This window comes from Hevea brasiliensis, chromosome 9, assembly GCF_030052815.1.
Source record: "Hevea brasiliensis isolate MT/VB/25A 57/8 chromosome 9, ASM3005281v1, whole genome shotgun sequence".
Classification (NCBI taxonomy): domain Eukaryota; kingdom Viridiplantae; phylum Streptophyta; class Magnoliopsida; order Malpighiales; family Euphorbiaceae; genus Hevea; species Hevea brasiliensis.
In genome coordinates, this window is record NC_079501.1 from 13,265,699 (window position 1) to 13,287,619 (window position 21,921).

Genomic DNA, 21,921 nt, shown 5'->3' on the forward strand with positions numbered 1-21,921 from the left:
GTTATACTAAACGATTTTTTTTTTTTCAAAAAATATCAATCCTATGCCCTAATTAAGATTAGTAAGATGACTAAAATCAATTAATACATTAATTACTAGAAAATAATGAGACCAAATAAGTGAACAATGCAATTACGTAACAAAGGCCTTGAAAGATGATTTAACCTAGAAAAGAGTAAAGGCAGGATATATGTATGTGTATGTGTATGTGTGCGTGTGGGTTGAAGAATCATAAGGCAGTAACCAAATGGATCCCAGTTGAACTGTACGCAGAGCATGCTTCTGGTTTCAACAAATAAGGTAAGCCTTTCAATTATTAAACCAACCCTGTCCTTGGTGGAACAATGGGTACAACCCTCCTCAACAAAACCAGCTAACAACTGCCTTCAGAGACTAATCACCCACTGCCCTCTGCTCCTTCTCTCTCTCAAATAAGGCCCTAAAAAATTCACCGTAATGAAGCACCGTACGACACCAGTGTCTCCAAATTAAACGATGGATGGATCTCCAAGAGGGATAGCGGAGCGTTCAAGATTCAGGGATTCATCTACTATGGACTTCACACATGAGTCCTATTTCAGAATCATCCAATCAAATAATGCCACAACACCAATAAATTACATGGATACCATGCTTCCATAGACAAGCAAGAAATTTGGTCATTATAAGCACTTGATGTCTTCATAACCTAACTTCCTATATATGTTATCAAAGCCTCACTATAGCCTACAGTTCTCCTTTAAATCAATTCTCTTTCTCTTTTCTGTTCTCTTTCTCTCGCTCTGTCTCTCCCTCTCTCTTACAGCCTGCACAAAAGAAAGAAGTGTCACATCGATCATTGGCTTTTCTTTTTCTGTCTATTTTTACATGGATGAGAAGTGGAAGCCATCAAAGAAAGAAGGTTCATCTTCTTCTTCTTTTGTTAGGAGTTTCTCAACCAAGAGTTCATCTTCAAAGTCTCCTCTTTTGAGAAGCTCTTCCCTTAAATGCTCTTCTCCAAGCAGCAAGTGTCCTCTTCCAAGGAGTTACTCTCAGAAGAACTCCTCCATTACTCGAAAGTGCAGTAGCTTAGCTAAAGAACAGAAGGCAAGATTCTATATCATAAGGCGCTGCGTTGCCATGCTTGTTTGCTGGCATAAACATGGAGATTCTTGAAAGGAAAAAGGCTTTCTTGATCCCCAGATTTTGTATGTATACATGGATAGAGATGGAGTCCTTCAAGGGATTAACTAGAAATGTATCTTCTTGGTTGCTTATCTTTCTTCTTTTTTGCATTTTTTCTTCTTCTGAGAGAAGGGTGTTTTGATTTGAACATGTAAATTTTTTACCATCACTAATCAAGAAGATAGATTGGTTACATAGAGAGTTTTTTTTTTTTTTTCCTTGAATTTTAGAAGCAGCTTGTAATTAATTAAAATTTGCAGAGAGCTACGACTTTAAACATGAATTCATGCATATCAAATACAAGAATCCAATATCAAGTCTCTTTAAACTAGCTACATTTTCTGCCTTTTGATGTTTTCCTTCTCTTCTTAAAATTTAGATCATATGAATTAAACAGATCTCAAAACTAGCATGATTCATTATACTTTTTATCTGTTGATAATTAATTTCTGTTCTCTTCTCTGTTTTGTCTTTGATGGGAGAAAGAGATTCCTTTCAGCTGCTGTTGGTACTGCCACTGTATATATGGTATGGTGTTAGACATTATTGGCGATTGGATCTGCATTGGGAATGCGACTCACCTTTAAAGAATTTTGCTTTGTAGAAAAACAGACAGAATTTTGAAATATCACACTCTATAAAGAGTTTTGCTAGAGAAAATTTATATTATATTCCCACAAGTCATCAAAATGGACGAAATGTATCTTCAATTATAAGATTGCCAAGCTCCCAATGGAACAGCCTAATGCTCAAAATTTCAAACTGGACAAATATTGATACGAACCCTTATAATTTAAGTGAATTTGATTAACAGATTATGATTTACATATAAAAATTTCCAGGAGACTCATAAGAGTTCTATTATTTATTTGTATGGCTAATGACCATAAACTACATGGATAGCAAAGAAACTCTCTAAATAAAAGTGAGATTTTGAAATCATAGAAGACGCCAAATGCTGAAGAGATCTGATGGAAGATTAGTTAAATGATGAACAGCCCAAGTTTTGCAATTAGACGGCATTAAATAGTTTGATTAGGGTTTGCCATTTCTGGTATAGACAGGGACCAATCCTTCCACTAAAGTGATTTAAACCTACACCTGAATCTTGCGGCTTCATTCTCAAAGCTTCCACAAAGAATCAAAGTGGTTGACAAGAAGTTAAATAGACAGTAATAAAGTGAAAACTGACAATGTGCACACGTAGTGGAACTGCACCAAGCTGATAAAGAAACTTCCCATCAGAAGAAAGAAAAGAAAAGAAAATTAAGAAATTCTTGAGTTCGAATTGCTGCCTAATTTGTTAGCAACAACTAATTTTGGGGGCGTTTTACATACAGGATAAAGAAAAGAAAAGGATTCAACATGTAATTAAATCATGCATGTTTTTGGAATTTAAAATTTTTGCGTACATTACATTCTTTTATTTGTCAGAGTAGCCATGTGGAATCTGCAAGTGGGAACTATACATGGGAACCAATTTTGCCCTTCGTGGGGTATCTCAGACTGTACTTCAGGAAATAATGCAAGAAGCTGATAAAAACACCATAAGAAATTAAAATTTTAATTACTGAAATTACCGATCATTTTAGAAGAATTTTAGTTGATAATTTTATTTATTGAATACCGACTCATGTAGTATACTAATATAATTGGTAACTCTTTTGTCAATAATCACTTGATATTTTAGTTGATAAAAATTAATTTAAATTTTATTCTTTTGAAACTCCTTTATAGTTAGTAAATAGTTAATAATTACCAACTAAAATGATTTAGTTCATAATTTTTGTAATTTTTTGTAATAAAAGTTTATTACTATCATATTTTTTTTTTCTAAAAAATGATAAATCTTCAATTATGATTTTAGCAGATTTTTTGAATTTTAAATTCTAATTTGCTTTGAGGCTTGGAGTTTTCATTTTAAAATGCTTTTTTTTTTAAATTAACTTTTTAAAATTTAAATAATTCAATTTAATGATTAAAAAAAAAATTATACAGTTGAAGGGAATTTCACTTTTACATGACGCGCCTCCAAATTTGACGACAAATGAATATATCCAAAGAGTAAGATAATGAGTTCCCGTAAGGAACAAGCAATACAGTGAAAAATGTAGACGTCATTAATAAATAATTCAGTAAAATAACTGTGTATCTTTTCTTTTTTTTTAAATAAATATTAATTGGAGATTGGAGAGTAAGATAATGAATACTTAAATTTAATATCTGTTAAGTAAGTGGTATACTTATAACTAGCTACTACATTAAGTCAAGGTCGGCAACATCACCCATATGTTAAATTATTATGTTGTGCATTTGGTAATTAAAGAAATAAAAAATAAAAATTGGGCTTATATATAAAGTGAAATCTATATCTTTGTTCAAATTGACTCACTAATTGAGTTTATTTTTAAAGAGTAATACATTTTAAGACCCTCTTATTAGAAATCTCTTCATTTTTTTATAAAGCCAAATTTATTAATAAAAAAAAAATAGATCTAAAAGCTTGATTACATTTAGCTAATTAATGTTTTATTAATTACATGATATTAGTAGTTTTTTTTTTAATCCTCACGTGCTGTTCAACGTAATGTTTAAGCATTAGCAATAAATTAATTAGTTACCAACTAATTAATTATTCTTAACAAGCACAGTTCAACGACATACCAACCAACTAATGAGTTTGGTGTAATGGCTATTTTCGGGCCATATATAAAGTCATTTTCGATAGAATTTGATATTTACTTTTGTTTATTTATCGATTTTAATTTCAAATTTTTTCCATACTTGGATTTTAAATGCGCATGATTATGAAAATGTAAATATATAATCCCCATAAAACAAAATAAAAAGAAGAAAAAAAGATCAATTGGAGAGTATTTTGAATCGTCAACCGTTGAATTGGATATGAGATTCTAACTCAATGGCTGACCATTCATATAACGCTTAATACACGCTAATCATTATGATTACACAAAACGTTCTTCTCCACTGTGTTGGTTCCAATTTTGTACAGTGGACTGTCTAATATATTAAGATCGAGGACAAGGAAAAGCCCAACAACAAAGGAAACGAAACAAAACAAACAATTGGGGTCCAACACGGAGGTTCCATGACCAAAATCCAATTAAAGACAAAAATTCTAAGTTAATTAAGCAGGCATTGGGCTTTTATTATTGGTCAACATTTTGGAAGATCGGACGGTGGAGGAAGCAGCTTCTGATGGGGAAGTTTTCCATCACGGACAATCCATGCCATGGTCAGGCCCCAGCTCAGATGGACATCAAAGTGGCAGTGCATTAACCATACTCCTGTATCACACGCATTGCCATTTTTTTTAATGAAATAGAAGTAAGCAAACAAAACCATAAAACAGCAAAATTGGACCGAATTAATTGAAATCAAACCATTAAATCGGATAATCAAATTAACCGGTTTATTATAATTTTTAATTTTATAGAACGATATCAGCAACAACTGGTTTAATTTGGTGATAAGTGAATACTTACCGGGATTATCAGCGAAAAAACGAATTGCTGCCCACCCACCAGAGGGCACACCAATAGTGTTGAGTTCAACGGGATCAACAAGGTTATAATTTTTGGGATCATTCTTGGGATCAAAATTTCCAAATCCTTGACCAACAACATAGAAATTGTAGCCATGGAGATGGATAGGGTGTCTCTCAAAACCCAAAATGCTAGTATCTTGCAAGACTATCTCCACACTAGCATTGAATGGAATCACTGCCACTTTGCTTCCTTTGGTAACAAAAGTGATATTTGGTGGTGTTCCAGTGTAGTTGAATGGTTTGGGTGGAAATCTTGGAAAATTTGTAGTGTAAACCCCATTAGATTTTTTAAAGTAATAGGATTGAAGGATTGCTCTTGAAGGTAAAACAAAGGAATTGTTGTTAACAGAAGCTGCAAAGTTTGTGCCATTAGGTCCTTGACAAGTCTGATTTTTTGCGCAGGGGCTGGTTCCTAGACCTACCGTGAAGTAAAACTTCTTGTCAACTTTTTGAGGCACATTAGCTGGGAATTGAGCATTGACCAGCCTGCGAAATCTGCTCGAATAATTGGCAGCAACACTCGTAGCATTAATGGGAGGCAGAGGTGGTCTAATGACTGGAAGTCTTTTGGATTTGAAGGCATTTGAAGAAGTTTTATACTCGAGAATCCCAGCAACAGTTGTGTTATCAATTGCACCTTGAGAGGTGGAATATGGTCTGGCTAATATAAAGAATTTGGCATTAGGAGCGATGGGTTTGGTTTTAAGGAGAACATTTGTGGTCTGTCCTGGTGAAATTAGCAAAAGCTCAGTTTCAAAAGGCTTCACATAAGTCGCATCAGCTTCAACAACAGTGAGACTGTGATTTGCTATGGTGAAAAAGAGGTCATCATCCAGTGCAGCATTGATCACTCTTAGAAGGTATGTCTTTCCTGGCTTCACCCTTAGCCTGTACGTATCTGCCAGTAATCACACATGAGATCATCATAGGATCAACCTCGAGGCTTTTCCTCTATCATAATAATAATAATAATTATTATTATTATTATTTAAACAACTAATTAATGTGAAGTACCCTTTGCTGAGCAATTATATAATGGGCCTGGAAGTCCATTAATGGTGTAGGCATTAGAGACGTTAGGGGCACCTCCTGTCTGTAAAGCTTGATTAATGATTGCCTCTGGATCAGTATTATACCATTCTCCTGTAGTTAATTGAATTATATTGAATTGATTAGTGCCATACTAGCCATGTTTAATTAGGCTTATCAGATAGAGACGCTACGAACATAAAGTTATATCAGTATATTACCAAGAATGATGGTGACTTCCTTATAGGGTTTGGGAAATGGGTATGAAGCAATGAGCTGAGGGAGGATGATAAGAGGTCCATACACAGTAGCTCTAAGCCATTGGAAGTGAGCGTGCCATAAGAGAGTTCCTCTTTGTCCTGTAATAGTGAAATTGTACACATAAGTATTGTTTGTTTGAATAGGGCATTGAGTGATGTATGCTGGCCCATCTGCCCATCCATTCCGAAGCTGTCGAACTCCATGCCTGCAGTTTAATTTCCATCACCAAAAAAACACATTAGTAAAAAACATAAATGATTAGAATCACATGTTTAGTCAATTATCACTCATTCATATACCAATAAAAAAAAAAAGGACATAAATAGATAGGATTTAATTCTAAAGGTTTTCATACCAATGGATGGTGACATTGCTAGAAACATGATTGACCACCTTCACTAGAAGATGGTCACCTTCTCTGGCAACGACGGGAGGCCCCGGAAACTGGCCGTTCACCGTCACCATGCTCTTGGTGCGACACAACCGAGTGACATTAATGGATACTATCTGCAAGAACATGAAAGAAAATGTCAAGAACAAAAAAAAAAAGAAAACATAAATTAACAAGTGCACGTGTTTAAGAGCAACCAAATCAGCTCATTGAGCACATTACGTACGTCAAACTTGTAGTGCCTGGTAATTCCAGCATTGGCAACCTGAGGAAAGTCACAGAAGCAGAAAAAAGCAAGCAGAAGGGCCACAAGAAATGCTGGCAGCGGAGGATATGAAGCACCCATATTATGTCTAATTAACGATCAAAAACTTTTTTCACCTTGTGTATATGTGCTTGATGAGAAGTGGAAGAATAGATATCGATCTAGCTAGGTATAGTTGAATACATTAGTGAATTTTCTAAGAGAACTTAGCAAATTCTCTTAGTTTTGCAATGATATCCATAGGTCCAGTGAAGAGGGTGTTTTATATAGGTAAAGAAGTGTGTGTTTGGTTGATTAGGTACCCAGATGATGCTGGTCCATATTCAATTTGGAGTGTAATCAAAGTCAATTAGTTAATTTGCCCGTCCTTTTGAGGCTGGACCTTCTCTTATATCCTCACACAAATATATATTTTCTCATTATTAAGCTCAACAGGGGCTAGCTCTTACAAGTTGCTTTCTTTACTTCTAATTAAAAACCTTTTTCATGGAAATTCTTCTTACGAAAATTTTCTTTAAAAAACAAAGTGGGTTGCATGTGTGAAGAAATTTCACTACACCAAATCAAGAAAATTGCAAGATATTTTGCCCTTATGAATAGCCCTAAAAAAGACATATCTTCCACTGAAAAAGATATTATAGCCATGCCAAATTTGAATTATATCCCACAAGGGTATATTGGGAAGGCTAAACTATATCCTATTCAGCTACAGGAATTCTAAGATATCTAGCCTTTAGTACTACTGACCAAAATAATATCAAAGGGCTCTCTCATTTTCCAGTTCTTGTCAATGAACATCGATTTGTCGTTTTAAGTCAATAGAAGTTCATGCTAATCATTTTCATGGAGAGCACTGGCTGGGACATGAACATTGGTTGGTGATGGCATATGTCTCAACCAAACAGATTCTTAAGAATACCGAAGGCCTAGGAAGACAAAGACATTTGATCGACCTTTCTTCCAAGCAAGAAAAGAATGATAATTATTGGGTTGTTTAGTAAGTTTTTTTTTCCTCTAAATAACCAAACTAATCACTCAAGCTTAATCATGAAGTCACAATCGGCCAATAGCTAGTAGGAAGTTAAAAGGATTAGTAAATTAGCTATATGTGTGTTAGAGAGATTTTAGTTAATCAGACTAAGTTCTAATTTGTTATTTGTAGGTGTACCAACTTCACTCCTCATAGCCTACTCCTAAATACATCTCCTAGTTACTTAAGCAAAATAAATACATTATCTATGTAACCAATTTTTACTTATAATATGCAGGACATTAAATGAAATTATTAAATTTTGAAAATTATACACCATCTAAAGTTTGCTTTTATATGTAAAGAACTCAAAATATGTAGAGACTAGCTCGTATAGGAAACAGTAGCAATGAACTTTGATCTAATAAAATTTCTTAGTATTTTCTATTTAATTTCTAGAATTATTTTTATGTCTAAAATCAACTTGAAGTCTCGATCCTCATCAATTTCTTTCCTAATCATAGAAAGCTTGATAGTTCTTTAGCCTATTGTTAATTTATGGGATACAATAAGACTAAGAATAACTATTTTCAAGCCAGAAATTTTGAATTTCACATATATGTAATTGAAATGTAATAAGATTTTGTGTTCAAGCACAGAAATAATTTCTTCCAGTGGTTATTATTGAAAAAAATCTTTCATGGGCACACAAGAGTGAAACACATTGATGAGTTAGAACTTTTACATCATGCATGTGTACAAAAATTAATTGATCACATAACTTCAGGAACATGGATGGAAGGGAGAAATAGAAAAAGGTCTAGTGATTAGGTCTTGATGATTTCCTGATTTTCAAACATGGTGCCTCAATCATATTGGTTAAAATGTGGTAAAAGCACAACAATAGGAGAGCAATAATAATTTGAAGTAATTCAACAATTATTTAGAATGGTGATTATATATATAATACAACAAATCAACACAAGAGAACTTATATAATTAATTAATTAGTCCCAAATCATAACAACTGCAATAACTCCCACCCCAAGAAGCACAGCAAGAAACTTGAAGAATGGAGTGTCAAAGAACAAATTAGCTTGTGGTTTAAATCCTTTAGCTATAAGATGGTTGATGGCAACATAGATAAAAACCCCACATGCAAGTCCCATTGAAATAGCATAGGTCCAATCAGCTGCTTGGCCTTGAGTTGTAGCATAAATGGCAATGCCTATCCCTACTCCAATGGGGCTGGAAATTGCGAAGGCAAGAGAGTATGCCACTGTTAATAGAAATGGCCTCTTTGGAAGCATCCTAAGAAGTGCAATTCCCATTGCTATGGCTGCAAAAATTTTATGTAAGGATATTGTCCAAAGATTCCTCCATGCCTCTGCCTTAGTTGCTGATCAAGAGATAAAAATAAAATAAAATAAATTATACATGAGAAAGGTGCAAAACCAAGTCTCTTACTCTAACTCAAGCTTAGCTTTGAGCTAAACTATATATAGTAGCTTGTCAGCAAATTAAAATTATATATGTGAAGCTATTCTAAATATAAAAGTCATCGGCACCAAGCGCTTAGCTTGGTAATAAAATGCATTTCTCGACTTAAGCAAACAACCAAATTCAAATTCTCTCTAAGACTAACTGAATATACTTTGGCTTCAAAAGCCTCTATGATACATCCTTTACTTGTAATTCTATGATGTAATTCAACTTTGTATCAGACATTATGCCTCCTTGATTTTTTTTCAATGAATTATATCTTTCGTTAAAGAAAAACATTAGTTATGATTTTTTTTTCCCTAAAACTAAAGAGAAAGGATGATGATTTCATGTGCACATTTGTAAGAAACAATAATTACCCAAAAAAGCAAAGCAAATTAGAGTTGGTTATGAAAGAAAGCTAACGTGCAATGAACTTATTGTGTTTTCTCAAATAGTGTAAAAGGAAAAAAAAAATCAATGGAATTATACCTGCAACTCCAACAGCTATCCCCTCAAAGACTGAATGAAAACACAAAGCAAGAATTAGTAGAATGGTGTCCCCAAGAGAAGTAGTCCTCAAGAAAACTGGGTTGAGATCCACTTGAGCTACTTCTTTATTACCCTCTGGACCTACCCTTCCCTCTTCGACTTGAACCACACTAGATTCTCTTTGGTTACCCTTTGCTACCAGGATCACTATACAATCTCCAAGCATAGTGAAGAGATAGCCAGAAGAGGCTAGCATGAAAGAGAAAGGGTATGTCTTGGTTGTAAGACTATCAAAAGTATCTGTAGAATCACTCAAGAAATGCATTAGAGATGTCCCCAGAAAAACCCCACCAGCAAATTGAGTACCCAGGAGAAGGAAACTTTCGTTCCATCGGTAAAAGTATGGGGAGATACCACCAGCGAAAGTGCTCACAAGAAGAATGATCAAACACCAAATTTTCACCAAAATCAACCCTTTGGCATGCAAGTCTGCGTTGTCGTTGCTGCTGCTATCTTCATCACCTCCTTGGCCCATGATTAAGGAAAAGTGAAGGATCAGCAGAGAAATGCAGAGGGTTGACTTTAGAGTTGTGAGGGAAGACAGGGAAGCCATGAATGCTTTCTTGGCTATAATGGTTTTGATTTGGATTATAAATCAGATAATGTTACTTCAGCTGGACATTAGAGTGATATAAAAGGTAATTAAATACAGACTGCCGGAGATGCCTCCTATTTCTGCTTCTTTGTAGTACAGTTTTGACTTTCCAAGTTTGTAGTAATATCGTACTACACAGGCTAGACTGGCAGGCAAAGATCGGGAGGTTCCCACGGGCTATGGCTACATCAATTGAAAATCACGCAAGCCGGCGGGTTAATTTTATGCATGCTCTATGTTTAATTTCAATTAGTATCATAAAATTTTTTAAATTTTAATTGCAGTATCATTAAAATTTTTGTAATATAAAATATAAGTAAAAAAAATAAAAAAAATCAGGAGGGATCAAATTTTTTTTATAATTTGTAAATGTACTTAAATATAAAATTTAATCTAATATGATAAAAAAATTATTAAAATGAATCTATTAATATTAGAAATATTAAATATAATAAAAAAATAAAATTTTTAAAATTAAATTAAATAATAATATTAATATATAAATAATTAATATTGAAGTTTAACTTATATAAGTATACAACAAATGTTTCTCGACTTTAAATTATATCACACAAATTTCTATATCTCAATTTATAATATAAATAAATTTTAATATAAAATATATTTAATAATAATTTAATATTAGATACATTATTTTACTAATATAACAAAGTATATATATATATATATATTGAGAGAGCAAAATATCATTAAAATAAATTCAAATGGTATATATTATTAATTTATTTCTTATTATATTAAAATAAAGTCAAAAAAATTAAAATAAATTAGATATAATACTTCACACATTGACCTAAAATTAAATTAAAAAGTAATACAAATAAAGATGATATTATTATTTATTTAAGAAAATAATAATAATGATATAATTTTTAATAAGCTAAATTAAATATATATATATATATATATGACTATTTCTAAAAATATGATTTTTATTTTAAATAAATAAAAGTTAAATAAAAAAACAATTTTAAATTTTAAATTAACTATCAAAATTTGAAAGAAAAATTGCATAATCATAATTTATTTTTTATTATGAATATTTTTATAAAAATTTAAAAAAATATATATATTAAATTGAAATTTTGAAAATTTTCAAATGCATATTAAAGTTGAGGAATAATTGTAATGCATCTATCTAAAGTGAGGGATAACGAGTAAAATTTAATTATAAATTAATATGTAAATTGGTTATAGCAAGCCACAAAGATTTGAATAATACTTAAATTAAATATTAAAAGATTTTATAAAATGACGCCATTAATATAATAATATGTGAAATTAACCGTCACAAGCTTTTCCTCGAGGTTAATAAAGTGAAGTCTTTTTAGATATATATGTGAATGTAAGATGATCTTAAAAGTCACATTAAAAGATCATAAATATAAAAATTATTAGGTTGTACTTCTTTGATAAGCAGTTCTTCATGCAATTTGGTCATTTTGCGATATTTTGACAGAATAAATAAATAAAACCTGGCCTCCACAAGGTGCAATTTGCGGGTTTTATACATATATATAAACACTTCATTATCACAAACGCTATGATAATTTGAAGTAAATGATATTTAATTAATTGTAGCCATTGGAAGCAGTCTATCAACTTATCAACGATATCTTAACTTTGTACAGCTCATGCTGATAGTTTTGGAAATTCTGAAATGTATTTATTGTTAACGACATTTTATTTTTAAAACTTTATTTGAAACTTGTATCTTCAATACAAATACTAGGGCAAATAAAGAGGTTAGAAGTCCATTTTGATCCCTTTTAACTTAAGGGATGGCTCTGTTCATAAGTGCGAAAACTTCAATAACGTTTGTTGATTTTCCTTATTGCGTATTTTATGGATTTTGAATATATATATATATATTTTTTTTTTTTTTGTGAGATTTGATTATTAATTTTAGGGGATTTTGGGGTTTTGAATATTTTATTATGTGGCTTTTATTAATGATTTTATGGGTTTTGAACATTGATTTTGTGGGGTTTTAATTGCTAATTAAGGGTTTTGATTATGGATTTTATGGGCATTTCAGAGTCGAGATGCCTCATATCCAAATCCGCCTGAATAGTTTTAGCTTATTTGATCACCAAGGACGGATCTATCCCCTAACTACAAGGGAGGGAAAGAATTTGCTCGTGCAAAGAGCAGTCCGTTTGACATGCCCACAAATATATCAATGTCGCCATGCCTGATGAATGAATGTTCAGTGACAGACTCATCAACTGTGCAAGTCAATGGTGACACCTTCACACTAATTTTATCAAGTGACATCACAGGACATGGATTTTTTTAGGAAGAAAAAAAGAACTTCATTCTCTCTGATTAAGCAAAAGGTTTAAGTTATTTACATGACTAACCAGAAATAGGATTTATTTTAATGCAAACTACAAAATGATGGATATACTCTAATATCATCTGTACAGTTTACATTACTTGGAGTAGTCATTAGTCTGGACCATCTGATTCGCTCTCTCTGCTTCCCTGCCATCCTGAACCCACCTGAAATTTACATACAGGACATGTGCCTTGTTGCCGCAACCATGGATCAATGCAATTAGTATGAAACTGCAAATAAGAAATCCATTTTACTTATCAAAACATCGTATTTAAATAGCATACTTAGCAATATAAACTCCATTTACCACGTACGAAGTTATTCGAAAAAACATTAAATGGTTGGTTAAAGTCAGTTATACAGAGTGCATTTGAAGAATTTGAAACACTGGGAATAAGTACAAGTCAGGAAAGCTATGGCAACGAAAAAACTTCAAAAGCAGTTGAGAGAGAGAGAATGGCATGGTCATTCTATTCAAAAACCACAAGATATTGCTAAAACTTTTAACCAAAAAAAGAGTACATATCAAATCAATTGACTGAATATATCTTCCAAAACATTGTAATCTTTGCAATGTATGGTTCATTCACAAGTCACAGAAGAAATTATTGGAATATAAGTAGCCATAATTAGGCAAAGACATTAACATTTGTGATGATACTTCATGAAAAGCTTTCAATTATAATTCAAAGTTATGCACAAATTAAGTCTAAAAATGCATACTCAGCAACTTCATAAAACCATGTAGCACCCTGTTAATAGGACTTTAGACAACAAATGTATTTTGGTTACAGAGATGACTTATTATTATGAGCACAGGAAGAACCTGATGCAAACATGGCAAGCTCCGAACAAGTTCCCCTCTGTTAACTTGTTCCAAGCAAATAGAGCATGTTAATTCATCTTCTGAAGCCTTCATGCTCCCATCAGCCTTCCTAGAGTCTTGCTTCATCTGTGCTAACAAAATTGAATGTAAAAAATAGTGATATTCGAAGAAAATAACATTAATAGTTCAAAAGCCCTTGAACCCGTCCCATCAAAATTACAAATATGCGAGCTATAATAATCTTTAGAATCTAATTAACATTAAATGCATAAGTGCACAAAGGACTGTTCTTATCAACCAAAGGATAAAATGTGACTGCCTAGACAAAACTGTATGAAAGCTAGATCATTCTACTCCATTATTGGAAAATGCTGCAATTACTCAAGTGGAGAAGGACTCTAAAATTGGAGGAGATCATTCTATAAATTCCATATGATTTTAATGCAGTTCATTCAATTTTTCATTTTGGATCCAGAGATGAAGATTAATTGTCATAATTTTGGGTGATTTAAGTGCATTGTGTGTTCCTTTCTTTTTGTTCTTCCTGCAACCAACTATTAATTTTGGGTAATGAAGTTCATATTTCTGGAAAGTATGGAAAGATCCTCATATAGTTACAATCATGACATTATAAATGCCACCTATACTGATGGCAGCTGATGAGAATAATCAGGAAAGAACCTTGTCATATGCTCTCATTTAGGCCCCACAAGAATATATTGTCCAAAAGAAAAGGTCTTGCTATTATACCATTCCGTTATTCACCTGAAAGTAACACCACGGCCACAGGACCTGCCAAAGGAACCTCTGATAGGGTAAACAGATATGAATGGCCTGGACAGGAACCCATAGATTTGGACAAGCTTTACCACCATTGCAATGATAAAAAGACAAGGTTATCTGCATGGGTGGGTTAACGAAGTGTCTTGAAGAGGCCAAGGGTGGCAAGTGGTCATATTTCATCACCACATCCCTAATATTAGAACCAAATGCCATCCCAGTCTGTAGGAACTTAAAATTGTACAACGAGAATGGATGGGCACAAAATATTGCTTGCACTTTACAAGGTTTCTCATTCTCTGCATCTTCTTGGTAAGACATCAGGGCTTCATGATTAGATAGTTATCTCATATTTAAAAACAAAAATCACCAACCACAGAAAGGATAACTTAAAAGTAGCAACACTATTGCAATGCATTCCCTCAATGATGGTACAATTTAACTTGAGAATATAAAAGAAACTAAAAGAATACCTCTGCTGAAGGTGAAGAAGAAGATGCCTGCTGCAGTGATGTGCTAGGACTGTTATGAAAAAAGAAATTAAATCAAAATCATTGTCAGTTTAAGGTAAGCATAAAAGAAGATCTTTCCATCTTACTTCTCTGAGCCAGGGACCTTATACTTGTGGACAGGTAAGGCATTTATCTCTTCCTCACTCATTGAAGGAGTTGTTGAAACATTATCAGAGTCCAGAGCTCTAAGGGTTTCATAGTCTGCCCGGCAAAAAAGGTAACAATAATCTTCAGCATCCACAAATCCAAAAACTAAGGGATACCAATTACCAAATTAATTTTGCCTTCCACAAGCAAAAGCTAGCACCATACCTAGGTCATCAAATTCACGGTCAAGAAGAGCAAGCTGGAGCCTGAGTCCTTGTAGTCGTCCTCTTGTTGCAAAAGATATGGATGGTGGCACATGCAAACGCAATTCAGTGTGACCAAGCAAGCCACTAGCAGTAGCAGCATGAGCTCGGGCCTGAGCTTGAAGTTGTTGACAAGTAGCATACATTCTCAGGCTTGTGGCCATCAAAAACACACCCACAACCAGCCAAAGCTGCAAAAGCATATATGCATATGTACAAAAATAAACACATACTCTTACTGTTGCTATATTTCATCAGAAACACTGGCAAATATTCAATGAGTGGTACATACCAGGAAGTTTGGTGATATCTGGTGAGAGTTCAAAATCATGAACAGCAAAAGAACTGCTGAATGCACATGGAAGATTTGTTTGGGGAGGGGGGGTTTTGTTGGTTTGCTTAAAATTGCATAGTAATAACTAATAAATATGACAAACCTACGAAACAATGGACAAAGGCAAGAACGTTACCCGTGACAAGAAAAGCCAGTGAATTGGAATTAACTGGCCGGGCAGCATGAATACGCTGAAAGGAACAGGGAGAAGAGTGAGCTTAATTACAGATAAAGGCAAAACCAGCATCAGACATGCAACTATAAAGGAAGATTACCACTGTAGGCCGTTCAGGAATAAAGCCTGGAAACCCACTTTCTATATCTCCTCTTGAACCTCTGAACACGAAACTCATGTTTGCAGAAAAGCTTTCAAGATCTAAAATTTCATTCTTCTTCCATATTTTTTTTTTTTTTCGGGGCTTCAAAATCTGGCGAATTCCACAAACAATACAAATAACTGGAGAAATTCAAACATGCAAAGTCTGAATAAGAGCGAAACTAAGACCTCCAAAAATTTAAACATTAAAAAAAGAAAAAGAGATTTGGTGGGGGGGTGGTGTTGGTTGGGTTTCAATTTGGGGAATGTATGTAATTTGATTTTTGGATTATTCACATGTTCTCGATTTGGGGTCTTAAGATAGAAGACACTTTCAGATAATCATTGTTTATTTGGCTATCTATCAATTCATTGGGCGAGCAACAAGTCGTTTGTTAGCCCTATAGTTATAATCTATTCTTCGAACCGCCTATAGCTGCTTATATGAATCTCGCCTCTACTTTCTACTAGTTTACCAAACCATTGTGGTTTATTTTGCATGATCAAAATGGGCATAAACTAAACAACACAGAGAAGCAGAAAATAAATCAGAAAAGCTGCTTATATTTCAATGATCAGATAAGATGAATATGCAGAACCAGCTTAAAAAACAGAGCATAATCAGAAACTCACCCAAATGCAGATCAAAGGACGGACCTACAGAGCAATCGGAACCCAGATCAAGGGGCAAACAGAAATTGGAGAAGCAAGGGACGCAGGGCTAGCCAACAAGCGAGAAAGAAGGCGTTTTTTTTTTTTTTTTTTCCTGAGAATTTGTGAGAAACGCGGTTGATGTTAAGGATTTTCTTTAATTTTTTTTCAGTATTTATGGCAGTGGTTGTAATGTTCAGGAGAGCTCCAGAGTTGACACGTCAACTTGAACTTAAAGGGCAGCGTTGCCACCGCCATACAATCCACCTTTTTTTTTTAATTGGTTTTACAAATCATTATTATTTAGTTTATTTTTCTGGTTCTGAGTTGTTGAACCGGGCGCTAACTGTGCATCATTTCTGCCTTAATTTTGTCCTGTTCGTAGGTGAAAAGGACAAATGCTTCTTGCGATTTCTCTCTTTCTTTCTTCCATAATAAAATTTGGTGCATCTACCAGTTGGCCCATAAAAACCCAAAATAGAACCGGCCAGGTACACACTAAACCGGATCAGGATTGGTCCAAATTAAATTCAAAATCCACTATCATCCATTGTTTAAAAGTCTGAATCGGCTATAAGTTTTATCTACAAATTTCTAATCAAAATCAAAATCAAAATCCAATTAAAATTGACCGTTTGATTTTAGTTTGAACTAGAATTAGATTGAAATGCTCAAATTTTAAAATTTAAATCAAAATTACCATTAAATCATATTGAGACCGATTCTAAGAAATCTTGAATAAAATTTTTTTCTTAATCATCTAAGACAGATTTTATTTTGATTCATTTCCTTTTTCTTGAACAGATTTTGATTCATTTCCCGTTTCAACTTTGAACCGTGGATTCCATTCCAAAACCGATCACAGGTGTACCCCAGAAGGGGCTTTGATTTCAGGACTTTATTTCTAAATTTACCCGTGTTTTCTTCTGGCTCGCTATATTTTAATCACCCCTTCTTCACTTACCCAGATCAATTTTCATAGAACCTGGCCTGATTTGGTTCAATCCTTTTGTGCGTTATAATGACAGATTTGGTAATTGCCTACATTTTTTTTATATTGCCTTCTGCAAAGGTTTGCTGGATATCTGTGTTATTCAACACGGAAGTAGAATATTTCTCTGGGGTCTCACCTCAAAGAGGTCCATTTTTTTCATCAGAAGATGATTTCCTTCATTCAAGACTGAACTTGCACAGAATAATCCCCTACTAACAAAGAGGATAACTGGGAAGGAGGATTTGTGATCCAGCCCACAGAGATAGATCCCAACCTCCTACTATTTGCTATCCAGTTGGCACTCCAGTTTGTTGGTTCTCAAAAGAGTAATTCACATTTCTGCAACCGAAGTGCACAATTTCATGCCTTACAGGCAAAAAGAATGTAATTTAATAAAATAGATAATTGAATTTTTTTTTCTTACAATTGATTTACGCTAAAAGAAGTCATTATCAACTTCATATTTAATTATTGATGTAATAAGATGCTGGATGTAAGGGTATACGCCAAGCCAAACAGCGAAAGCTTTTTAACAATGCAGCAATAGCCAATATAGGCACATATCAACCTCACATCCAGGCATGGCTTAAAAAATCAAAACCCATGTTGGTTTTGTTTGAATGGACAAAACAATTTTAACACAATCAGAAAAAAAGAGCTGTTTCCACTCGCGAGAGGACTGGGTAAACCGCCTGTAATCTATTCACGTTTTTAACCAGTTTCTAATTTTCTATGCATGCTCAAATGATATCCAATTCACACACTACAGATCCCAGCTCTTCTACAGATGCCATGCAATTCCTAATAAAAGGAGATATGATTAATCCGTTTGAATCATCAATAAGAGCCATTCTCTCCATATCAGCCAGCAAAAGGCAAGGAATAATCCCACCTGAATAACCTTTCAATGATCCGGCATATCCAATTAACATTACAGCGTCTTTGTGTGATTTATAGGAAAAACCCCACAAATAGTCATAGAAAGAATGCCACAGAAAAATAATTAAGCTGACAAAGATATCAACAGATAGGAACAAATGCCTTCCCTATATTGCAAATTTTCCTAATTCAAACAATCTTTGAGAGTTTTTTAATCTTTTCCATCTCTCGAGAAAGTGTCCCATTTTCTGCCTGTGACCCCATCTGATTAAAATTAGAAATATTCTATTTGCACACCTTTATCAGGAAAAGAACTAAAATTCAATACAAAACTCTTGCCTATTTAAATAAATTCTATATACATTAACGGGGGAAAAAAGAAAAGGAAGAAATGGACTTTTGAGTATAATCTTGCCTTTCAATCTCGAATCACCAGTTCAGTCCCATTCTCAACTTCTAAATCCAAACCCCTTCTGCGTCTGCTTACGTATCTACCAAACCCAGAACTCGAGTGACTGGAACTTCTACTGATAGAACCAGATTCAGGATCAGGATGCAAACTCGAAGTAGTAGTAGTAGCAGAAGAAGAATTAGACCCCATCCTCCTAAAAAACGAAACCAACCCACGAAAAACCCTCCTAAACCCACCACCGCCACTGTTCTCCCTCCTACTTGTTCTGCTCACCCAAGAAACCCTCCCAGGAGCTCCACCACTTCCACTAAACCCACCATCCATCTCTGTAAACACGCCGGGAAACTCTCTCTCTCCTCCCCTCCTTCCCCCACTGAATCTTCCCACTGCAAATCCACCTCCTGGCAGCCTCCATATGGTCAACCCCACAATTTCTTCCGACTCCTCTGAATTCTCGCTTTCTTGCTGATCCGCAGGTAGCTCGTGGCGGCAAACGGGGCACGAATTCCTCATTGCGAGCCAAGGGAGTATGCAATCAGAGTGGTAAATATGTTTGCACGGCATCTCGCGTGCTTCACCGCCAAGTTCGAACGCTTCCTTGCACACTGCGCAGTGTGCATCCGCAAATACGTGGGTTTCGGTTATTTCAACGGTGGGCATCGACTCCACCACAGCTTTCGACGCCGGTGGGTTTCCTACCCGCCCGAAACCATTCACTTCAATCTGCGCTAACTGGTCTAGCAACCTGTCAAACCCTGATCCCATAAAAAACTCAGACATATTGGCCGGCACGGGTCTAAGGCCCGACCCTGTTCCATCATCGTAGTAGAACTCGTAGCTGCTTCCTTCCTCGTTCTCTTCGGGGGCGGTGCCACGCAAGACAATAACCGGGTTAAACGGAGAACGATTGTCTGCGTTGCGTCGATTCCGGCGAAATCTCAATGCGGGAATCCGACCCGAGTCGTGACGGTTTCTACCGTTGTTATCCGATAACATGTACATAAATCGACGGTGGTGATTGTCCGATTGCGAATTGGTTTCGATCTCTTCGATAAATCCACCGTCGCAGTGAGGACAAGCAACGTCGTTGTTTTCCGCAGAGACCAAAACGGTAACGAAGCGCGTGCATCTATAACACCAATACGAGGTCGTCGTCGACATGACTGAAAAGCTTCAGATCCGTGGCGCGCGCAAGAGAGAGAGAGAGAGAGAGGAGAAGACGTCTCCAGGTGAGCCGATAAAGAGGAGAAATTGGGCTTTTAAGGCTAGGACTGGGGTGGTGTAAAAAGGACAAGAGAGAGTTCAAATGACGCGTTAACGTCACGCGTTTTACTGTGTTTTCACAGGAGATTTGGACATGGACTTGATGGAGGCGCGCAAAGAAGAAGTGTAGCAGGGAAAAGTTGACTGGAAGGGAAATAAAAATCGGCGAGTTGGAAAATAAAAAACTCGGCGATGAAGGCAACTCGCAGGAAGAAGATTAATAAAGAGGCGGTAGTGTGTTTGCCTTGTCTTGTCTGCTTTTTTTAGGAAGTTGGTCCGCTCGTTCGTCCAAATCCAAGGACTCTACGACGTCTGGTCCCACTCGTCCGTGACAATGTGCTGCTTTGGCTTATTGAAATTAAATTATTATTATTTTTTAAAATTCATCATATTAATTTCATAAATAAGTCTCAAAATTCACAAATTTTGTCTTCAAACTTTAAAACAAAATATTCCACGTCATTTTGTTATCCTTTGTTTTAGCGATATTCATGGTTATAGAATTGATAATCGCATTCCAAATTAGTATTTTAAAAGTTAAGCTTGCACATAGAATTTTGTTGTTTCATTAAAAACGAAGTCACCTTATTATTTTCTTTTTTCACATATCAGTCTTTGGTGGCAAGTTTATGGAAAAGGCAGAATAGAGAAAGACAGAAAGGAGCATCTTTAATCATATTGGCTGCTGTCTAAATTATCATCCCTGATTATAGAGATGCTAAATAACAGTAATTGTTCTTTAATCTTTACTTAGGATGATTTTGGTTGACAGATAAAAAGAAGACAATTTGTTCCCACTTATTACTGTGTTTTTCTTGCAATGGGCAATGATTTAGTGCCTATGTGTTCTCCCTACATGCACGCCTTAAAAGCAATAATTCGTATCCCCCAATATTATTTATGATTAAAATGGACCCTTCATTTTTTGTTCTATCATCATTCTTCCCCATTTTCCAATTTTATTGCGTAAAAATCACATTGGAACAGCAATATAATTACACGCAATCAATATTACAATTTAATGAAATATTGACCTAAATGGAATAAATTCAAAAAGGTGAACTTGAAGAGCTCAAAAGGTGACGCCAATTTCAAGCCTTTCCTTCTGCTCAACGCCCATGTTGTCTTTTAAGACGTTTGAATGATTGGAGATGCCTTTCTTTAGCATCGGCTCCCATATTTTTTAATGATCTTACCAAAAAGCTGTATTCCTGTGGTAATTGTTTACAGTGAGAAGGTAAAGGCAATACCACATTCTACAATTCAGTATTTGAGAATTGACATTAAAAAATAAAAAATAAAAAATTTGATGTTAGTTTGAGGTTTGGTCTCTTACAAGGACTCGGCCCACGGAATCATATAATATAGTCCAATGGCCCTTCATAAAACACATATCATATTGACAACCCATTTGACATTGTATTGCATTTCACATGGTTCACCGTTGATTGTTTATTTAAGGAACTCAAACTTTTTATTTTTAAATGAATTTTCATAATGTTAAAAAAAATTGGGGAGCTAAAGGTAATTGGGGATTGAAAAGTTTGTAATTTTTTAAAAATTTATTATTTAATTATTATATTTTAATAAAATTAATTATTTAATTTATATTATTTTATCTGTATATTTTATTTTTATTAAATTTTGTAGCCCCTTTATTAAATTTTTAGCTAGTGAATCAAATTTACTGTCAATCAAACTACTACATAGTCTTTCTATTTCAATAAAATTAATTAATTAATTACTATATTTTAAAAAATATTATTATTTAATCTATCTATTTTAATAAAATTAATTAATTGGTACATATATTTTAAAAACAATATTTTGTATTTTTTTTTAATTGTTTAAGTGTTTCCAACAAATCTATTGTGCATTATTTTTGTGTCTTTTATATTAAAAAATAATTGTTTTATATTATCATCTCAAATACTTAGAAATTTAGAAAAACATATAATTTTTTTT

At 34.2% G+C, this 21,921-nt stretch overlaps 5 protein-coding genes across 10 annotated transcripts; 1 reads left to right on the forward strand and 4 right to left on the reverse strand.

Annotated features, from left to right (window-relative positions):
• The first annotated feature begins 328 nt into the window (after nt 1-328).
• On the forward strand, nt 329-1,357 carry LOC110636977 (small polypeptide DEVIL 13-like). The gene has a single exon (XM_021786886.2). It carries the CDS (start codon nt 703-705, stop codon nt 1,153-1,155), a length of 453 nt encoding a protein of 150 aa, XP_021642578.1. The 5' UTR covers nt 329-702; the 3' UTR covers nt 1,156-1,357.
• Nucleotides 1,358-4,007: 2,650 nt separating this feature from the next.
• LOC110636925 (laccase-2) lies at nt 4,008-6,897 on the reverse strand. The gene is made up of 6 exons (XM_021786820.2): nt 6,640-6,897; nt 6,378-6,529; nt 5,983-6,227; nt 5,747-5,875; nt 4,671-5,630; nt 4,008-4,472 (listed from the first exon to the last, which is right to left on the reverse strand). The coding sequence occupies exons 1-6, from the start codon at nt 6,757-6,759 to the stop codon at nt 4,342-4,344; spliced, it is 1,737 nt and encodes a 578-aa protein (XP_021642512.2). The 5' UTR covers nt 6,760-6,897; the 3' UTR covers nt 4,008-4,341.
• Nucleotides 6,898-8,566: 1,669 nt separating this feature from the next.
• LOC110636926 (zinc transporter 1) lies at nt 8,567-10,313 on the reverse strand. The gene is made up of 2 exons (XM_021786821.2): nt 9,623-10,313; nt 8,567-9,047 (listed from the first exon to the last, which is right to left on the reverse strand). Exons 1-2 carry the CDS (start codon nt 10,233-10,235, stop codon nt 8,656-8,658), a joined length of 1,005 nt encoding a protein of 334 aa, XP_021642513.2. The 5' UTR covers nt 10,236-10,313; the 3' UTR covers nt 8,567-8,655.
• A 2,214-nt stretch (nt 10,314-12,527) lies between these two features.
• Nucleotides 12,528-16,826, reverse strand: LOC110636934 (E3 ubiquitin-protein ligase SDIR1). Of its 6 annotated transcripts, none has more exons than XM_058153000.1 (9): nt 16,391-16,826; nt 15,717-15,869; nt 15,578-15,632; nt 15,400-15,452; nt 15,070-15,298; nt 14,844-14,958; nt 14,719-14,767; nt 13,466-13,591; nt 12,528-12,869 (listed from the first exon to the last, which is right to left on the reverse strand). In XM_058153000.1, the coding sequence occupies exons 2-9, from the start codon at nt 15,792-15,794 to the stop codon at nt 12,750-12,752; spliced, it is 825 nt and encodes a 274-aa protein (XP_058008983.1). In that variant the 5' UTR covers nt 15,795-15,869; nt 16,391-16,826; the 3' UTR covers nt 12,528-12,749. The 6 variants fall into 6 exon arrangements, 5 of the variants coding, with proteins under 5 accessions (XP_058008983.1, XP_021642524.1, XP_021642525.1 ...); XM_021786832.2 differs by having other exon boundaries at nt 15,400-15,455; XM_021786833.2 differs by having other exon boundaries at nt 15,717-15,898.
• Nucleotides 16,827-18,422: 1,596 nt separating this feature from the next.
• LOC110636933 (E3 ubiquitin-protein ligase RDUF1) lies at nt 18,423-19,941 on the reverse strand. The gene has a single exon (XM_021786830.2). The coding sequence runs from the start codon at nt 19,852-19,854 to the stop codon at nt 18,700-18,702; it is 1,155 nt and encodes a 384-aa protein (XP_021642522.2). The 5' UTR covers nt 19,855-19,941; the 3' UTR covers nt 18,423-18,699.
• Nucleotides 19,942-21,921: the final 1,980 nt, after the last annotated feature.

Excerpts from the sequence above, each read along its gene's own strand:
- LOC110636977 (XM_021786886.2), top strand. The coding sequence starts at position 703 with ATGTTATCAAAGCCTCACTATAGCCTACAGTTCTCCTTTAAATCAATT.
- LOC110636925 (XM_021786820.2), bottom strand. The coding sequence starts at position 6,759 with ATGGGTGCTTCATATCCTCCGCTGCCAGCATTTCTTGTGGCCCTTCTG. Across the intron at positions 5,876-5,982 it reads GGAAGTCACCATCATTCTTG|GAGAATGGTATAATACTGAT; the intron begins GTAATATACTGA and ends AATTAACTACAG. Across the intron at positions 4,473-4,670 it reads TTTTTTCGCTGATAATCCCG|GAGTATGGTTAATGCACTGC; the intron begins GTAAGTATTCAC and ends CGTGTGATACAG.
- LOC110636926 (XM_021786821.2), bottom strand. The coding sequence starts at position 10,235 with ATGGCTTCCCTGTCTTCCCTCACAACTCTAAAGTCAACCCTCTGCATT. Across the intron at positions 9,048-9,622 it reads GATAGCTGTTGGAGTTGCAG|CAACTAAGGCAGAGGCATGG; the intron begins GTATAATTCCAT and ends TCTCTTGATCAG.
- LOC110636934 (XM_021786832.2), bottom strand. The coding sequence starts at position 15,794 with ATGAGTTTCGTGTTCAGAGGTTCAAGAGGAGATATAGAAAGTGGGTTT. Across the intron at positions 15,633-15,716 it reads TTCCTGAACGGCCTACAGTG|CGTATTCATGCTGCCCGGCC; the intron begins GTAATCTTCCTT and ends TGTTCCTTTCAG. Across the intron at positions 15,456-15,577 it reads ACTGGCTTTTCTTGTCACGG|CAGTTCTTTTGCTGTTCATG; the intron begins GTAACGTTCTTG and ends ATGTGCATTCAG.
- LOC110636933 (XM_021786830.2), bottom strand. The coding sequence starts at position 19,854 with ATGTCGACGACGACCTCGTATTGGTGTTATAGATGCACGCGCTTCGTT.